Genomic DNA, 19,641 nt, shown 5'->3' with positions numbered 1-19,641 from the left:
GCAGTTTCTCCAGCCAGTGTCACGTCCCACAGCCTGGCTCTGAGTGGGAACAGTGAAGTGAACACTGCCCTGGTTCTGTTTCCTCAGCAGCACCAGCCCAGCCCAGAGAAGTGTGCAGACATTGTACCTGACAGCCTTGTAGAGGGAGATGTGGTTGGCATGGCCACTCACTCCTCCTGCATCAAACGTCACCACCTGCAACAAACACACAACAAGAAGCATTTAGGAGCAGGAGGAGGAGCCTGAGCAGTTCCCAAATTTGACATCCAAGCCCTGCCCCAGCCCGTTGTGTCTAACGAGCTGTTTATGTGTTGCACAATGAGGCCTTGTGTGTGAACTCCTCATGCCACAGAAACACAAGCAAACAAACAAGGCACTCTGGAAGCAGATGAGTGCACAGCCCAGCAGCCTGAACAACAGAGAGATGACAAAGATCGTGTCCCCACTGGCAGGATGCACTTGTTACTTATTACCAGGGCAAAAGGTCACTTTCAGAGTGATCTGTTGCAAATGTGTTCCTGACCCGAGAGGTCCAGCTCTATGAATCACTCTCCCCTGGACCTGAGAACATCCTCCAGTGCCTGTGGATGGCAGGGGGAAGCCATGGTTCAATCAGGACATTGCTGCAACACGAGCCACACAAGCATGTATGACTGTCCTGGCTCTGACAGGAGAAGCAGCCTTTTTAAACAATCTGAATGCACTTTTGTACAACCAAATCAGGCTTTTCACTGAGTTAGATTGTATTGTTAATTGCTTCTCTGCAGGGAGAAATGGGAACTCCAAAATGCAGAAGTAATGTGTGCACAGAGCATTGCCCAGAGCCCAGAACAGCCCTGGCTCCCTGCCCTCAGACCCACCCACAGTGTGCCAGGCTGAGGCATCACCCTGGGAGCCCTCCCTCTGTGCAATGGGCACTCAAAGGCTCCCAGTGCCAACCAGGCAGCCGAAGTGGCAGCACAGAGTGTGGAAAGGACAGAGAATGTGCCATGCTCTTTGCAGGGAGTGACAGTGCCAGTCCCTGGGCAGTGCAAAGCTCAGTGCTTGCCCTGGGAGAGGCCCAGCAGCAGAGCTCTCCACAGCTCCCTTCTCTGGGAGCAGGAAGAAATCATCCACTCCCACGTTTCAGGCAATGTTTGCTTCCTTGCCAGCTTGTTCTCTCTTCAGGGAAGGAAATGCTGCAGCCCTGCTCACTCACAGCACCTCCCTTCCCAAAATCTATTTTATATGCAGGGCCTGGAGCACTGGGTGAGAGATCAGGGGAAGATCAAAGCCACCGAGCCCATCCTGCAACCTGCTCCTCCAGCAGGAGAGGCCCTCCCAGCCAGGGGATATTGAGTCAGGAGGGAGAGGAAACACAAAGGCAGTGATGAGAAATACTTCAAACCCCACAAACTTCACACAAGCCTGCTTACAAACCCACCCACCCACAGTCAGACTTTGCCCAGTGACCAGCAAGCCCCAGGTTGCTTTTTGCTGGCAGGAGCTGGTGGGACCAAAATTGGTTTCATTCACATACAAAAAAGCATTTTTTGTTCTCTATTTTATAAGGAGAAGAAGGATGTGTTTAACCTTGGCTGCTGCTGCACATCAGCACTGGCAGAGAGCTCTGCAGGCCATGGGGCTGAGCCCTCCTTGTGGACATCAGCTTGTGGAGGAGCTCATCATGAAATTCAGCACAGCTCAGGGTGAGCACAGCACCCTGGACTTTACAGATAAGAAAAAAACACACTCTGGAGTCACTGCTACTTAGAGTGGTACTTCCCTGAGATGACAACATCCCCCACTCACTGCATGCAGAATAAATTCCTATTCAGGTGAATAACAGTGTGATTCTGATAAGGGCTGGACTTGCACTACAGCTTTTCACTCAATGGGGACAGAGGGAGGGTTTGTCTCTTCTGCCTGCTCCCTGATTTTCATGTAATTTGTACAAACAGAACATTTTTAAGAGCAGCACCCTGCTGTCAAACGTGGTTGAAATTAGCCAATGGGCTCTAAAGGCTTTTGAAACATGCATGTGCACATACATATAAATACAATTGCATTATTCCTGTTTCCTTAGGAAACCAAACTAAAAACCCCAGACAAGCCAAAACACACATTTTTTCTTCTGTGGAGGTTACAAGAGAACAAACCAGAGGACTGAGATAAGAGATTTCAGTGAGCAGACTAAATAAACTAATCATTGTTTTTACAAAACTGGCTCGGGCCAACTGTGGGAGCAACAAGGCTGGGCTAGGAAATATTCTTGACATGGGAATTATCTGTTCAGAAACACCTTTGGAGGTTTTCCTTCTCCACATCTGTTTTGAAACAGAAGCTGCTGAGCTTATGTAACATCTGAAGCAGCTGAAGAGATTACAGAGAGCCCATTTTCACTTGCTGTAGTCCAGTTTACTGTTATAGTTTACTGAATTGCCTGTCTCTTCAAATAAAGGGATTTTTAAGTTCAATTCCCAAGGTATCTGCACAGTGACTTGGCCAAGGTGGCATTGCTGTGTGTGATCCCTCTCAGCACACATCTGGCTCTGGGACAGCAGGGATCTCCCACCTTAAATATACCATATATCATCTAAATATCTATATAAGTAATCAGGGCTCTGATTCCACAGCACCACTGTGCTGTTCATGACTTGAAGCAGGCAGCAATCACATGTAAATCAATCCCTCTGGCTTCAGGGATTCATTTCATTGATAAGGAATTTGAATTTCTTTCTCACATGCTGAAGATATTTTCACACGGGAGCATTTGCTCCTTCCACACGGTGCAGCTCCTGCTGTGCTGCCTTTTAACTCCCAACCTGAACCAGGCTGATGATGAAATCAAGCAAATAATCAGGACAGGATGAGAAAACCTGAACATCTTGAAAGTGTCTGGCTTAAAAACAGGCTTAGCCAGTTCTGGGAGCGAAAGGCTGGGATAGTAAATATACTTCATGTGGAAATTATTGCTCAATGAAATCTTTAGGGCAAGAGGGAGTTCCCTCCCCACACCTGTTCTGAAATGGGAGCTGCTGCTCTTGCTGGTTTTTCTTCTGGGTGACCTTGGTATTCAGGAAATGGAGCTTTCACTGGTGGAAGCCAGAGCAGCAGCCAAGACAAACAGGTCCAGAAATCCCTTCCGGAGAGGGGAGAGCACAGAGGAAATTACTCAATTACCAGCAGAAGAGAAAACTCCTGAGAGCCCTGGAGTCCATGATCCCTCCTCACACCTCAAAGCTCAGGTTCTCCTCCTCTCTCTGGTGTCACATAGTGATTCAAACACAGCAGACATCTGTTCAAAGGTCTCTCCTTTTTAACAAGAACCATCCCTTAAAATGCCACAGCAAGCAATTCCCCTTCTCATGGCCTTCCCTGAGCATCTCTCCTTGCATTCCCAGAGCCCAGGGAGGCACAAACTCCCTCTGAGTCCCTTCTGAGTTTGGAGATGTCTTTTGTGTTTGATTTAGGACCAACAAGAGCCTGCCTGGAGCTCACACAATACTGTGTAACTTCTTTTTTTCCACACCAAACACTTTCTAATCTGGATCAAGACAGAGCAGCCTTGGCTGCCTCTCCCTGCAATACTGGCTTTTGCTTGGAAATCCAGCAGGCAGGAAATAATTCCCAAAGTCTATAAATTAGTTTTGGCTTTGAGTACATCATTAATTTCTGTGTCTGCACTATTTAATGTAGAGCTTGGATGAAATATGTCCCTGTAGCTCCCAAAATGATTGAGCTACTCCTGGACTTCCAGGGCAATTGAACAAATGAGTAACCATGTAATGGAAGGAAACTACACAGAACATGAGGGACTCCTTGCCTTGCAATCCTTCCTTTCAGACATGCTGGAACTGCAGCCCCTGCTCCACTGCCAGATGGCACACAGCATGTTCTGGAAATAAAGATAATAAAGATACCACTGTCCATGCTGTGACTACTGGGGGAACTGGGGAAAGTTTTCCCACTGGGATAGATACAACAATACACACCCTCCAGTCATGCTGACTGCACTGAGCTGGTCTGAAACTCTGTTAGTTTTTGGTTTTTTCAAGGCTCTTTTAACATGCTCAGCCAATTCTATCAATTTCAACATTACTGATAAATGGACTCAGTTTACCTTTCAAGGCAAGGCTGTTGGGTTAGAACAGCAGAGACATCACAGAGAGCAAGCTCTGAAGTTTTAAATTGCACAATGTTTAACAAAGGTACTTAGGTACTTCTCTCACTGTTGTTGGCAAATTCAGTCTGCTCCTAAATGAATGGTATTACAGCAAACAGCTGAGACCTGTGTGATTGCTTGGGACACTTCAAATAATGAACATTTCCAGAGCAGTTCATTACCAGCTGCCCCTGCTGCTGCTGTGTCCTGCTGCAGTGATTTGTGCTCAGTGCTCAGGGAAGAGCTGATGGCAATGCAGGGACTCCCATCCTGGCAGGGCCAGCACCAAGCCCAGGAATGCTTCCCACTCTGCAAACCCCACATTTCCCACTCTGCAAACCCCACATTTCCCACTCTGCAAACCCCACATTTCCTTCTCTGCAAACCCCACATTTCCTGCTCTGCAAACCCCACATTCCCTGCTCTGCAAACCCCACATTTCCTTCTCTGCAAACCCCACATTCCCTGCTCTGCAAACCCCACATTTCCTGCTCTGCAAACCCCACATTCCCTGCTCTGCAAACCCCACATTCCCTATTCTACAAACCCCACATTTCCCACTCTGCAAACCCCACATTCCCTACTCTGCAAACCCCACATTTCCTGCTCTGCAAACCCCACATTCTCTGCCCAGCTCAGCCCTGTCAGTGGCACACCCCAGGCTCCCCCAGCACAAACAGCTGGAGTTTAATTTTCCCCCAGGCAGAGATCTAATCCTTCCTAACCATCCAGAGGAGCTCTGGTGTTTTCAGAATTTCTTCTGGGGTTTTGGTGCACTTGTCCCTGCGCCCCTGAGAGTCACAAACATGCAGTACAAATCTGCCTGTGTTTGCAGCTTTCAGATTAGATTAAAAACTATCTATTCAGGGGGCCAAAAGGCACAAAAGGAGTCCAGGAAAAGTGCATTTGTCTCTGTGCACAGCAATGAATTTCATGGAAAATTAGCCTCAGAATCAATACAAAGTTGGATGCATGATGCTGGTTTTGTGCTCGTGGGGCTTTCATGCTGCAGGAGATGTGGTTTCTTGTTTTGTGAAGTGCTGAAAGGCTTTGAGAGTTTGGTGATTTTGCTGCTAATCAGTGTGTGACAGTGCCATGCCTGATCAAAGCAGGGTTCAACAGAGAAGAACAGAACACAACCCTTTCCATGCTTATGCCCTTATTCCTGTTCTGTGGGAAAAAACCCCAAACTATTCCAGTGCCAGGAAATGTCTCCAGTTTAATATCCTTCAATCCTGACCTATAACCCTGCTAATCAACCTCTCTAACACACATCTGCCAATGGGCTTCAAATCTAAGCCTAAACCAAAGTCTAAAGCCCAATTTGGCTCTCTCCTTCACATGGTTACTTTAAAATACAGAAACCATTTGAAGAGTTAGAAAAGTGAAATTCCTCCACTGTTTGTTTTTCAGTGGGAAGCAAAGAAAGCTCTCCTGAGAGAGAAGATACATCCTAACCTCAGAGACTCCACAGAAAGCTTCCAGAGGGAAAGGCAAAGCCCAGAACACTGGCTCAGGAGCAATGTGGCAATTGCCAGTGCTGCAGAAAGTGTCACATTACCAGGTTGATGTTCTTGGCTTCTATGTGCTCCAGGACAAGGGTGGCCAGGAGCTGAGTGTCCCACTCCACAGCAGGATCATCAGGAAAATCCCTGGAAATGAGAAGGGCCATCAGTCACTTCACTGCTGAGAACTTTGTAAAGACCACTCTGGAACAGAGGGATCATCTTAATCACAGAATGAAATCAAGATCTATTTATTTACAATATAAAACCAGCTTAAGAGTCTTACAAGCTTGGATACTGGAGGGTTCAAAGAGGAAGAGCAGTTCCAACACCCTCCTCATGGATTTGTCAAGGTCTCCCTTTCCTCTTACCATCAAGGCAGACTTTGTGACTACTTTACTTCAAGCAATATCTATTTTGTAAATTCTTTTTCTTGATTTATCCCAATCAAATTTAAAACCCCTTTAAAAACACATTTTTCTGAAAGACTTCCCAATCATAATCTACTGGTGAATTACATTGGGAAGGTACCAAGCAAACTCCTGCTGTCATTTATTCAGGAATAATCCACTAACCACAACCAGAGGACAGCAGAGTTGTAATTATAGGGCTTGGATTTGATAGTAGCTGTTCATGTGTTTATTTTGTGCTCTGCATACCCAGCTGGTATGCAGAGCACACTGTGACTGAACTCCCTGCCTGGGTATTTTGGATTGCAGGACTCTAGGGGCAGGGACCATGAGCCAAATGCAAAATAGCACCAGACAGCCAAGAGAACATTCCATATTTACACAACTGAGAGCTGAATGTGACCCCCCAGTCATTATGTTTGAATGATGCCAAGAAAACATTGCTCACAAAGTTGCAAAGGTTATTAGTAACAATAGGATAACACACAGCTGCTAAAACCCAATAATGACATGTTTAACTGGGCTTGTTCTCAGACCTTTTCCCTGCTCTGGAAGTCTGATAATCACTGTGAGGTGGTTCAGCAGCAAAATGACAGCACAGCATTCCCCCACAGAGCCAGGGGCTGCAGCTGAACCTCTCCAGCTGTTTGCAGCCACATCCCAGCCCTGCTCAGGCCTTGCTCCCTCCCTGCTGCAGGGACAGCAACATCTGCAACAAAACTACAGGGAAAGTCTCCTTGGCACACTCCAAAATAAACCTCAGCCTGGGTCTCCAGGAGAGATCTTCTGGCCACAGATTTTCCCACTGCTGTTAACAGTAGTTGGAGTGGAAGGAACAACTTTATGTCCAAACTGACCATTAGATTTTCTGTTGTGTTACATGTTCCTGTTCAACTCAGGCTCAAATAATGTGAATTAGAAACCCCAGCACAAGGGAAGGAGTTCCTGCACCAGGCTGCACATCCAGCTCAGGTCCCTCTAGCAGCACTACAGCAACAGGAAGTTTTGTGTTGTTGGCAATTCCCTGTGGGACAGACAGCACCTCTGGTGATGGACACCAGACACCTGAATTTCAGCCCTGGTGCATCTGGTGGCTGCCTCAGCAGCTTCACAAACCTGCATCTTTCACACCAACCTTCACACCTCCTGCTTGAGGAGGAAGTGGCCCAGGTGACTCTGAAGGTATGAGCAGTCCCAGCATGTCACAACAAGCTTTAACCTGAGCACATTTATAAATATGATTCACCTAAAACATCTCAAGAAACAGCCACACTGAGTCCAAGTGCAAGTGTGACAGGGCTTCAGTTGTTTGAATGATTCCTTCCAGGTCTGTCAAGCCTTAACCTGATAATATTAAAGCAGCAAATTATCCAACAGGGATTCTTCCACTGATCACTTGCAGTGCAAATATCATTCCTGTTTTTGGACAGGGCTTAAATGGAGGAAGTGAAGAGTCCTATTAAAACAGGAAGGGTGCTCCAACAGTGAGAGGTCAGGAAAAAAAAGTAGGGCTTGGAATTTATGATGTCCAGGAGGCTTTGGTGTCATAGCCACTGCACTCAGCTTTATTGGGCTGTTTCCAAAAAGGCTGCTGGGTAGTGGAGCAGGTTTTAACTAGTTTAGACAGATAAAGATCATCCTCGTCAATGGAAATGAACAGCTGGAGGCAACGGTTTAGAATCCCTGGAAACAAAACAATCTGAAGGCATGAGCAAATTAACTCCATCAACACTGAACTGATTGAGCAGGAATATTCTACCCAAAATTCTGCTTCTACCCAGTTGCTGCTGGTCATAGAGAGACCATTTACTGCCAGCAAGGAAAAGCAAATATTCTTCTTGCATCACATTTGTCAGGTACAGAAGAGAAGCTGATCTTGCCAAACAAGAGACACATGCACAGAAGCACATTCCTGACTCATTAATAGCCACGATGGCCCATGGAAGCATTCCCAGCTCATTCTGCAAACACAAAAACTCACACACAGCTAACTGACAAAGCCAGAGGCACCCAGGGAAGTCAGCAGAACTACATTCATTCAGCAATAAATACATTCATCTAGACTGCTCCAGGAAGTGACTTCTTTCATTGTAAGAGTTTGTAAAATACTTTATGAAGTTGGAAATGTGTTCCCATGATAGCAAGGGACCCACAGAAAACATGAGAGCTGTAATTTTCTGCCTGTGCTCTGGATATCAGTAACTGGGTACAATAAGGATGAAAAGGTGATGAAGAAAACTGAGTTCATCCACAGCCTGGCACACAGGACAGGATTACACGAGGTCTCCACATGCCCAGGGAACTCTGAAGGGACATCAAACCTCAAAAACTGCTCATAAAATCATACATGAAAAAAATATTTTTCCTAATATCATAAATAGGTTCTGCCCAAACCTGCACAGTCCCCCGAGGTGCTGCACTATTAAAATGAGCTGCACTCATTGCTTTCACCTTCAGGACCTTGTATGAGAAACATTCAGCATTTCAGTGGTTAACTGCACGCTGCCTTTCTGGCTAAGGCTGATAATGCCTCTGAGCTCAAGGTCGAAGGGCTGAGATAAAGGACTATAAAGGAGTGAAAATTAGCACATTCCCTGGAGCAGACTGGAGCTGGTCCCAGCAGACACCGTTCCCCTCCCTGTCCTCTGCCCCACAGAGCTCCTCGCTGCTGCTGTCAGTCACTGCCACACACCAAGACATAAATCCTGAGGGGGCTGTGGGAAGGGCACAGGGCTTTGGGCACTTGGCCATATTTCCATCAAACTATTATGGTCTGGAAGGGATGTTTATGGGATTCCACGTGTGTGATATTGAATGCAGGTGGCTGCTTGGATGCAGGGAAAAATGGGGAGATGAATAGGAGGAAAAAAATATTTTTAATGGAATAAGGCACCAGAAGAGTTGTTTTCCCAGGAATTTTCAGTGAAACTCATGCTGTGCACTGTACAGGGAATTTACAGCTGTGCCAAGGGATCTGCAGCCTCAGGAGAGGGAAATGGAGAATTATGCTGCAGTGTGGAGAAGGATCTGTCTCTGCTCACTGATTTCAGCATGCTCAGAAAACAAAATCCTGCATCTTCCTCTGTACCCATCCACTGGTGGCAAGAACCAGACAGGAGCCCTGGCTTCTCCACCTCCCTGCCAAGCTGAGCAGAGCAGACACTGGCATGTGCAGCTGCCCTTCCCAAGGCTGGCCCAGGAAGGAGGCAGTGAATGTCCTGGATGTCCTGCAGCTCCCTTGGGAGTGCCCACAGCAAATCACATCAGCATGAGGCACCATCCCACCTTGTGCAGGCTTGGCCCAGCAGCCTGAGAATGAGAGATGTCCAAAATCATCATCAATCATTTCTGCCTGGTGCCAGCTCCTCCCCAGGGCTCTCCTCTGCCTGTCCTGGGCTGGAGCTGCTCTCCCACCCCAGCCTGGAACACTCTGCACCTTGCCAGCCCTGCTGGCCCTGCCAGCAGCCAGCACAGCTTTGTAGGCTCATCTTTCTAGGAACATTTGTGCTCAAGATGACCAGATTCCTGTCATTTGGGAGGTCACTTTTGGCCAAGGTAGAGATTTCAAAGCCCTCACAGATACATATTGCCAAGTTATACCCTCCTTACATGACAGATGGCTCAGTCCCTGTCCAATTTTCCACTGCTCCCCTTCCACAGAGCTTTCAGCAGCAGCCAGGGCGTTCAGATGGACAATCCTCTCTTGAAGCCTTCCATGTAATTTATTCTGCTCATGAACTAAGCTCTCATGACTGCTCTAAAGGTTAAGTTGAAGCCAGCAGCTGGTCTGTGTGATGGCCACGTGGCTCCACACACAGCAAATGGGCTGTGGGATAACCTTGAGACCTGACCCTCTGTGAGCTGGGAAATGCCCAGGCCCCAGAGTCACGCCATGGGACAGCAGGGACCTCTCTGCCCTGACATGAAACCTTTGTGGGTGGCTTTTACAGGGAGCAGGCAATAGAGTGACTTCTTGGAGATGTTAAGGTCTCCATTTCCACATTCCAAGACACCAGTGCCAAACTTTCAAGGTGCCCATGTGATTTTCCATCCCACTACACACCAAAAGGGTCAGCATGAAAGAGCTTTCCCATTTCTTATTGCCTTTTTATCCTGCTCAACTTTAATCAGTCCAAGGCTAGGGACCAGGAAACTTTTTGGCATGACTTCTCCTTATCCCCAGTGCCTGATTTTCCATTAAATCAGCCCAAAGGTCAGTGGGCTGATGGTGGAAGCAGGTGAGCTGCTGTGCACGAGGCTCCCAGCCAGGAACAACAACCACAAAGTGTTTGTTGGAACAGAGGATGCCCTTTGTATAAAGTTATAACTGTCTGAAATGAACATCTGGGCAATGAAAGTGGATCAAGAAGCAAAAGATCCCACAGAACAGAATGAGGTGAGTGCACAATTAGTGAAAAAGCCATGTGATGACTAGAGGCAATCAGTGACCTTTATATCACAGCTTCAAAGTAATTGAAAAAAATGTGTAAACAGAAATTATTTCTCTCCAAAGTAGAGGAGAATTTTATTTTTGAGATTATGCTAAGATAAGCTAAGACTGGCTAGCCCTAGGTCTTGAAGCACAGCCTCTAAATCCTGACTTTTATAACTATTTATAAATTCTTCTTCCTATAATGGGCAATTACAGACAGGAGGGAATTATTGCTGTTAGGCTGCATGTACATCTCTGATTCAATTGAAAATAGCCCACTTAGATAAATGATCAGCATCTTGCAACATCATGTTCTACAGAGAACAGATGCTGTGTGCTTATTGGAATGTAACAACCTCCAATTTGGGAGAGAAATGGACTGGAGCAGGATGCCAACTGTCAAATGAAAAGCCACCTACGACAGGGAAGCTCAAGAAATTTTTAAACCAGCACCATCCTCCCTCTCCTCATAGTAAAGAAATACTGATTATTCTGAGAGTTGTATTCTAAGATTGGAAATAATAATTTTAGGGTTTGGTGTAGGTAGAGGGTAAAGGAAGTGGGGAAGATGTAATGACTGGAATTTTAACAGTAAAATACTCTGGGAGAGCTCTGCATGTTCCCACTGAGCCATGGCCAAACCCATGGCTCTGACAGGTGACACTCCAGCTCCCTCCATCCCTCCCCAAAGACAAAGGTAATTAGGTCCTGAGGGAACACATTTTTTTGACTTGGGCATGACCATGTGTTTCTCTTTAAAAAATAAGCATCCTTTGGGTTTAAATTCACAGGAATTATGACAGAGCACAGGACTGGTTGTTTGCAAAGACCTATCCAAATGGCCCTGAACTGATTTATTTTTTTTAATGAATTATTGATGATTTCTCAGCAGAGACTGATGTCTATTCACAGGGATGACACAATTGCTTATCATAATTTGAAATCTGGTATTCATTTGACGTCTGTGCCTCAGTGCCTTGTTGATAAATTACAGCACAAAGCTCTGCAGGAACAAGTTCATATTCAATGTCTTCAAACAAAAACAATTGATGGTTCCTTTCAAGACCAGAAATACATAGAAGCTATGATGGCTAAAGCTAATTTTAAAAAGTAACTTTAAAAAAATAGTTTGGAGAGGGCATCAGGCCCTGCTGTGTAAGACAGGAAATAAAATTCAACTCAATTATTTCTGAATTGGTATTTAGTCACAGTATTTTTATCTTCTGCTCTTCACACCAGTGAAATGGAAATAATTATGTGTTTACCCCTATGTAAAGAAGTTTGGGATCCTTCTAAGGAAAGTGTTCTGTCTGTTCTCTGATTTCTAGATGGAAATCTAAGATGTGTCTCAGCAGACCCAGGTACTGGGAACCTCACAAACCTGTCCTTTACTCCTTGTAGTGTCTTCCCATGGGGTATTGAATCAAGTTCAACATCTTGGTCTTGACTTGAAGGTCTAACCCAAAATATACAAAATACTGCATAAAACTCCAAAATTAATAGTATGGTGAACAGTTCTGTCCATTTGGAGCCGAGGAGCTCTGCAACAATGATAACATTTCAAGCAGTCAGGACTTCCTTAGAGGCTGGTGCCAAACACTGAACGGGCTCTCAAATCAAGTACTCACAAACTGCTTTGATTTCTACTGCAAACACCAGGAATGCTCCTGGGAACCTGTCCTTTATGGCAGAAAACACAGTCATATTTAAAGTCCAAAATTCCCCAGGCTCTCAGATAAGAAAGCTGAGACCTCTGGGCCAAATGTCATCCCAACAATGGAGACCCTGTGTGCCAAAGCATGTGACAGGGGCTGGGTGTGTCACCACTGGGCACCTTGCTTTGGTCACGTAGGTGTCACCTCACAATGAGGGACACCACTTCCAGGAGGGACAGCTCCTGGGCAAAGCAGCATTTCAGTTCAGCTCAGCTCCCTCCTGAGGCCAGCAAGGTGGATGGAAATGCTCAGGGGAAAGCCTGGACAGCAGACATGGATTGCAGCAGCTGGTGGCCTTTGGGAATTGCAGAGCACACTCTCAGAACCATCTGCTCTTGTCTGTGGCAGCTCCCAGGGGAGGGACAGACTGACCTGAGCCCAAAAAAGGTGGAGTGGTCTCTGCAAACTCCCTGGGCTCCATGATGTACCCTTTGGGATGTCTCTGGTCACTCTGGTATTTCAGACAGTCACAGCACAAAGCACCATCAGCACTGTGAGGAATGAGCACCACCAGCCCCAGATGAAGTGATCAGGAATGTCCAGAATAGCTCCCAGATCATTCCTCATTATTGCTGTTGGCTTTGCCACAGAGCCTCAGAATTCATCTGGGCCCTGACAGTCTAAGTTGCCCTGAGTGAGAACAAAAAGCCCAGCAATCCCACAGTCACCACTGATGTTTTTAAACTGAAACACAAATCACCAGCAAAACCAGGAGCCTCTGAGGAGCAGACCACAGGACTTCACTCCTCCCTTAGTTTATTTTGTTTTGTAAAATGCTTGAAGAAAGGAACAGCTCAGTGGGGCCGAGCTTGGGACAGGGTGTGTTAAGCCATTCACCGAGAAGCCATGTCCTGGCACCACTGGCTCAAGAACAGATTCCAGTTCTAATCTGGGCCAGGAGGTCCCACTGTCCTGGCAGAAGAGCTGTAAGAGCACAGGGAGAAGGTAATACCCTGTTGTTCTTAGCTAGGTTTGCTCTGCAGTTCTGCCACACAAAAGGTCACACATGCATCCTAACATGCCCAGGACCTCACACTGGAAAAGGTACAAACCCAAGGGGAAGGAACAAAAAGTCTCTCACAGCAGCCAGCAAAATCCTTCAGAGGCAAATGACTGATATGCCACAACCTTCATACGCCAAATAAACCTGGTGACCCTTCAGCACAACCTTAATATTAAATCTGTTTGCTCTTGGAATGATAAACACCCCACACTGCGTAGGCAAAACTGCAGTTCTGATCCTGGCCCATGGAAATCAAACAGGACTTTGCCACTGACTCAATGGCCAGACCCTCAAAAAGCAGGAGAGCCAAAAACATAATCACTCCAGCCAAAGAGATAGATCTTGGTCTATCCCACATAACAAAAATACTACAGTCAGAAACCTCAGGAGACAGCTTGTAGCCAAATCAATCCCTCAGCCACTTTAATTAATCATCTGGAAAGGGAAAGCACAGAATAGTCGCTTCATGGACATTGATTTCTTATGCCAAAACTTATGTAAATGCAGATGCAACTTCAGCAGAGCTCTCCAGAGGATGATGGCCTGATTCCAAGTGCAGCTTCCCATGTTGCAACGTTCCAACTTCCCTCTACCAATTCTATCCAAAAAAAGTTTCCTGACTTCTCAGCCTCCCACCAATTCCCATCTCCTGCAATCCATGTGATCAATGCAATGATATGGCAGCATTAATTCTTGCAGTCATGCTGTACCCATAAATGCTGATGTTCTGATGCCCTGGGCTATCTGGGAAATTTCAAATTTGAGTCCTACACTAAATAACTTCCTTTTAGAAGACAATGTATCAGGAAGTCAAACCCCTCTCTTACTCCCACAAATTTTACCAGCATGCAAAGTCTCTGCTCATGCAAACAGAACCAAGTGTCCCCTGCAGGCACTGAGAGTGCCCAAGTTCCAGGGCTCCATCAGCAATCTCCTCTCTCCCTGCTCCCTCTGAAACCTCCCACATCAGCCCGGCCAGGAACTATGCCTGGAACTCCATTTGCGACAGCAGAGCGGGCCTGGGCAACAATGAACAAGCCGAGCAGAAGGAACGCGGGGCCCTTTGTGGCCGGGGCCGCTGCCAGCGTTATGCAATGCTCGCTATGGCAACGCGGGCGCTCGGCAGTAACCCCGCCGCAGGCTCTGAACTCTGCCCCACTCCGCGGCCCGGTGTTTACACTGCTCACATCGCGGCCAAGGGAGGCTCCTGGCAGCCGCTCCAGCACCAGCCGCGTTTCCAGGACCGGCCAGCACTGCCAAAGGCTGGCAGCCATTCGATCTTGAGCCCCGGAGAAGGGAAGGGCACCGGGCAGCGAGCGGGGCTCGGTCCTCCCGACATCCACACTGAGCATCCAGCGAGGGAAGAGGGAAATCAGCGAGAGGAACAGCAGATTGGTCTTTCCAAACAAGCTGTGGGTCTGTCTTTACAAACAAGGAGTGTACATGTTATCCAAGTAGCTAAGACTAAAAAGCAACTGAGCTGTGACAAGCCCAAGATGCCAATAAGGCCTCCTCATCAAAGAAGATCTTAGAACAATGATCAGTTGAACTCTGACAGCCAGGACACTGTGATGGTGTTTGCAGGGGTCTCAGGATGAGAGAAGAGACGAGAATGTTGACTCCATGTTTCAGAAGGCTTGATTTATTATTTTATGATATATATTATATTAAAACTATTGTAAAAGAATGGTCTCACTGTCCTGGCAGAAGAGCTGTAAGAGCATAGGTAGAAGGCAATACCCTGCTGCTCTTAGCTAGGTTTGCTCTGCAGTTCTGCCACACATGCATCCTAACATGCCCAGGACCTCACAGGGGAAAAGGTACAAACCCAAGGGGAAGGAACAAAAAGTCTCTCACAGCAGCCAGCAAAATCTTTCAAATGCAAATGAATGAAAGGCCACAACCTTCATATGCCAAATAAACCTGGTGACCCTTCAGCACAACCTTAATATTAAATCTGTTTGCTCTTGGAATGATAAACACACCACACTGTGTAGGCAAAACTGCAATTAGAAGAGAAGAAAGGATTCCATCAGAAGGCTGGCTAAGAATAGGAAAAAAATTATAACAAAGGCTTGTGAGTGACTGAGACAGTCCGGACAGCTGGACTGTGATTGGCCATTAATTAGAAACAACCACATGAGACCAATCACAGATGCACCTGTTGCATTCCACAGCAGCAGATAACCATTGTTTACATTTTGTTCCTGAGGCTTCTCGGCTTCTCAGGAGAAAAAATCCTAAGGAAAGGATTTTTCAGAAAATATCATGGCTACAGTGGGTCTGCTGGAAGATAAAACTAGCACTGGGAGATAAAAGAAATAATGGGAAGGATTCCACTGATTGATGAATGGAAAAAGAGATTTGCTTTTACAAATAAACTTTAGGTTTGCTGATAAACTAAATTAGACATTGAAAGATGAAAGAAACAATGGGGAAGAAAAACTCCTAAATTCCCTAAGAATTGAAAGGGAGGGTTATACATTAGAGGGAAATCTTTGGTATTAGGCGTATTGGTGAGTCTGTATCTCTCAAGTACCTCAGCCAATGGGGGAAGAGAGGAGGGAAATGAGGCTGGGAAATCGGGATATAAAGGAGGCTGCATCCTCCAAAAATTCGAGAGATCCCAGTGGAATGCCCCATGGCCTCTCCCTTTATTGGAATAAAGCCAAAAAGGACTCCTCTGTCTGCTTTTTGGACATAAATCTCTAGTGTTTGTGGATTAATTTTCCTAACATCATGAAGCTTTAAAGAAGGGAACTGCATTGTTGCAAAGTGTGGAATATGTAAAAATCCCTTTGCTTGCTTAAATGTATAAATAGTAAAAAGTTCTGTTGGTTGATTTGTGGAGTTCCACCTGGCACACCCAGGCTTGGCAGCTCTGAAATAAATAATCAACGTCTGTCTCGAGTGTGCCATTATTGGCTTGCTGCACACCGGGTAACAAATCTGATTTTTGCAGACAACAGTATCTTTTTTCTTTCCTTAATGAGTGGCAGATGAGTGAGATAATGAACTGGAGCTGGGCACTGGTCAAGAGCTGCACGTACCTGGGTTACACGAGGCTGCACAGAGCTCCCAGAGTGGCACAGAGCTGTCCCAGCCCTGGCTTGGGAGCACTCACCAGAGCACAGAGAGGATTTGGAGATAGGGGTGCTGTGCTCCACAGGTGCCTGCTAAAGTGGTGATTCAGTCTTACAGCACAATCCCACAGGAAAAAGCTGCAGATTCCCAATGCACTGTGTGAGCGCTGCCACTGCTCCGGCACTTCCACAGTATTTATTTCCACACGTTAGCAGATGTTCATTAACTCACACCCCTGTGAGGCTGGTATGGGGAAGTGAGTGAATAATAACCTCCCCATTTTCTAATGAGAGAATTAAGAGCTCAGGTAACTCTCCCTGGAGAGCCCGAGGCAGCAGAGCTGAGTCAGGGGCAGAGCCTGGGCTGCAGCACCCACACACACTCCAGGAATATCCTGCACTGCCTGGGGCAAACAAAAACCCAATCCTCAACAGGCCTCTCTCTCCCCGTGCTCTGCAGAGCCTCCTGTACTCCTGGGCACTTGGACTGAGCAGAAAACACATTTACAGTTGCAAATGATCCACCACTACCACCAACATCAAAGGAGCTGCTTAAACATATCCCCAAAACTTGCCAGGGGCCAAAGTGTGACCTCTGCATCACCTAATTGTGCTCTGTATGGCACAGCCCTGGGTGACTCCTTGTGTCAATACTCTTGGCTGCTCTTCCTTTTAGGAAAAAACTCACATCTTGTCCTAAAATACTGTATTCTCCAGTAAAACCTCATTGCTCTCAGTAAGAGTTTGTGTGGATTTCTCTTCTTTGCTATGATGACAAGTTCCTTGTCACAAGAATGGGCCCTGCAGATCCAGCTCTGAAAAGCAGTGCCTTGACACCAGAACTGCCTTTCACATGTTCACCCAGTTATCCCTACATCCAAATATAAAAGTTGCATTAGAAAAAATAGACAGGAAATTTGTTACATCTGGCTAAAAATCTTGCCACTCCCAAATTTCAGTTTGAATCAGAGGCTCAGTCTCATTTCTGCAGGAAGAGGCTGCTGCAGCTCTCTGACCCTCACTGGTGACAGCAGCTGTGGGAGTTCTCCAAGCCTCAGTCTCCTGGCACCAATCCTGCAAAGCCCTCACCTCTCTCCCCCACGGGTCAAACCTCTGCCTGCAAATGTTTTTATCCTGCAATATTATACAGTGCCTTTCCCAAGGCAAATGATAAACCAGCCTTGGCAGCCCATCGTGTGGCTACTTACAAGAAGAAGAGAAATGCTGAGTATTTGGCTTATGAGACAGAAATACAGGAAGAAAATATTTATAACAATGCTACTGTTTAAATAATGGAGACCATAATTTATTACAGATGTGACCCTTCTCCAAAATGAAGGGTTTAAATCTTGCTGAAGCAATGTAATGACAAGAAGTAGAATGGACTTAATGAAGAATTCAATCAACTTCAATTCTGAATTGCCTCTTTTTATCACCTGCCATTTTGTACCCCAAAATAGGAACAACATTTGCTTCTTTCAAGCATTGTTTGTCAGACTTTTCAGTGCTCAGATTTAAAAACTGATTGATAGGAAAACATCCATCCTTCATCCTAAAAGAGACTGAGCACTTCTACCTTTAACAAAATTCAGTTAATTATTAACAATTAAAGATGAGAAAATGGCATGGAACTCAGACAAATTCGTTATGCTTACAGTCACATATAAAGAATGTAGAATGTATGTGCATGGAGGGGAGGATGAGAAATGAATTATTTCAGTGCAAATGGCAATTGCAGAGAAACAGACTGCAATGCTGAAATGAGAAACCCTGAAATTACTGTACAAGCAGTCTGCAGCTACAATGAGATTGAGTTAATATGTGACTGGTTAGAAGAGGGGGCATGACTTGGCATGGAGCTGTAATCAAAATGTTTCCATTTAATGCTTCACTTGGCATAGAAGGATCAAGTAACAAAATATTCACCCCAAATCCCATTTCACTTGCTAAAAAGGCATTTCAGTTCCCTGCACTGCAGTATAAATACTTTTTTCATTTTAACTAAAATGGGTTTAAGAAGCTACAAGAGTCAAAGATGCTCAATGATGTCCAGCACAGAGTTCATTTCCCTTCTTCTGATGCAATAAAACTGAAATCATAAAACACCACCCACATTTGCTAATCTAGTGCACATTAGCAAAAAGGTGGATGTGCAACAAATGAAAACATTCACTCCCTACTTGCTTCATCAAGTTCTGTTTTCTCTTTTAAAAAAGCTGGTGTTGCATCACCTGAACAGCATTTCCTTCATAACAAATTATCTAAAGTCTTCAAAACTGGCTTCAGTATCTCCACCAACAGCAACAGTAAAACTCCATAAGCAAACAAGTAAAATTCATTGAATTCTTTGAGATACTGAATATCTTTTACACTCTTTTGCTCATTATATGAAAATATCTGGAAGTGTTTAACCATTTGCCAGCATCACCTACCTGCTAACAGAATATCTTATTCTATTCACAGTTGCTGTGTGTTGGGCATTCTGCATTGCTGGCACTCTTTGTTTGTAGAGCTGGGTTCTCTTAAACAAAATTCCTACTTGGTAGTGGGGTTATGTTAAATGTACTCCCAACCTAGCAAATGTCCTTCAAGGAATTGATTCTTTTTAACAGTTTGCTCTAATCTGAAGTACCACACCCACCACCTTCTAATTCAATTTTATACTGGAACTGAAAAACTTTGTCATTTTATGTATGCTGATTGAACTGGGGCCAAGGGGAATAAAACCATTAAGGTTTCACGTGAGCTCAGAGAAGAAAGACTTCTTTGGTAATATAATTACAGAGCACAGAGCTCGTAAGAGGAAATGAACTACAGGGATTTATTTGATTAGACTTTTTTTTCTTTTCCCTTTTTAATGATAGCAAGGGCTCTCCTTCCCCCACCCCTTCCAGTCTAACAGTAGATGTTGAGCAAATTCTTGGCAGGCAGGAACTGGGACTGTTACAGAGGGATGTTTCAATGGGGCACTGTTATGGATGGAGTGTGTCCAGTTCAGTTTTGAGTATCTCACCCATTGCTGAGGAGCCTGAACAACACTCCAGCTGTATCAGAGTTTGTTTGTACAAGGAGCTGAGGCTGTGTCCCACCACATCACCTTTCCATCATCAGGAGCAGGGATCTGTGAGCCACTTCAGGAGCTGTGCAAGCCCCAAGGGCAGGGGCCAGTTTACTTTGTTGTCTTGGAAACGTTGTGGCTGACCTGGGCTGACCAGATCAGTGTGACTTAATCATCCTAAGAAGGAAACAACTGCAACAAGTGGAGAGCTAATTACTGTAGGTTCCCTCCCTGAATGGACTTCCTCAAGCCCGTGCCTCACGTTCACAACCTTTGGCCTGCCTCGGCATT

The 19,641-nt window shown here is 45.6% G+C and overlaps 1 protein-coding gene across 1 annotated transcript in view; it reads right to left on the bottom strand.

Annotated features, from left to right (window-relative positions):
- The window catches only part of PIGL (phosphatidylinositol glycan anchor biosynthesis class L), a 52,898-nt gene that overhangs the window by 13,463 nt on the left and 19,794 nt on the right, over positions 1–19,641 (bottom strand). The window contains exons 3-4 of the mRNA XM_064729431.1: positions 5,706–5,796; positions 128–195 (exon numbers count right to left, since the gene is read on the bottom strand). Of these exons, the coding sequence (XP_064585501.1) occupies positions 128–195; positions 5,706–5,796 (159 nt within the window). The remainder of the gene's footprint in view (positions 1–127; positions 196–5,705; positions 5,797–19,641) is intronic.

The sequence above is a fragment of the Zonotrichia leucophrys genome, chromosome 19 (assembly GCF_028769735.1).
Source record: "Zonotrichia leucophrys gambelii isolate GWCS_2022_RI chromosome 19, RI_Zleu_2.0, whole genome shotgun sequence".
NCBI classification, from domain to species: domain Eukaryota; kingdom Metazoa; phylum Chordata; class Aves; order Passeriformes; family Passerellidae; genus Zonotrichia; species Zonotrichia leucophrys.
This window is presented reverse-complemented; position numbering and strand designations above follow the sequence as displayed.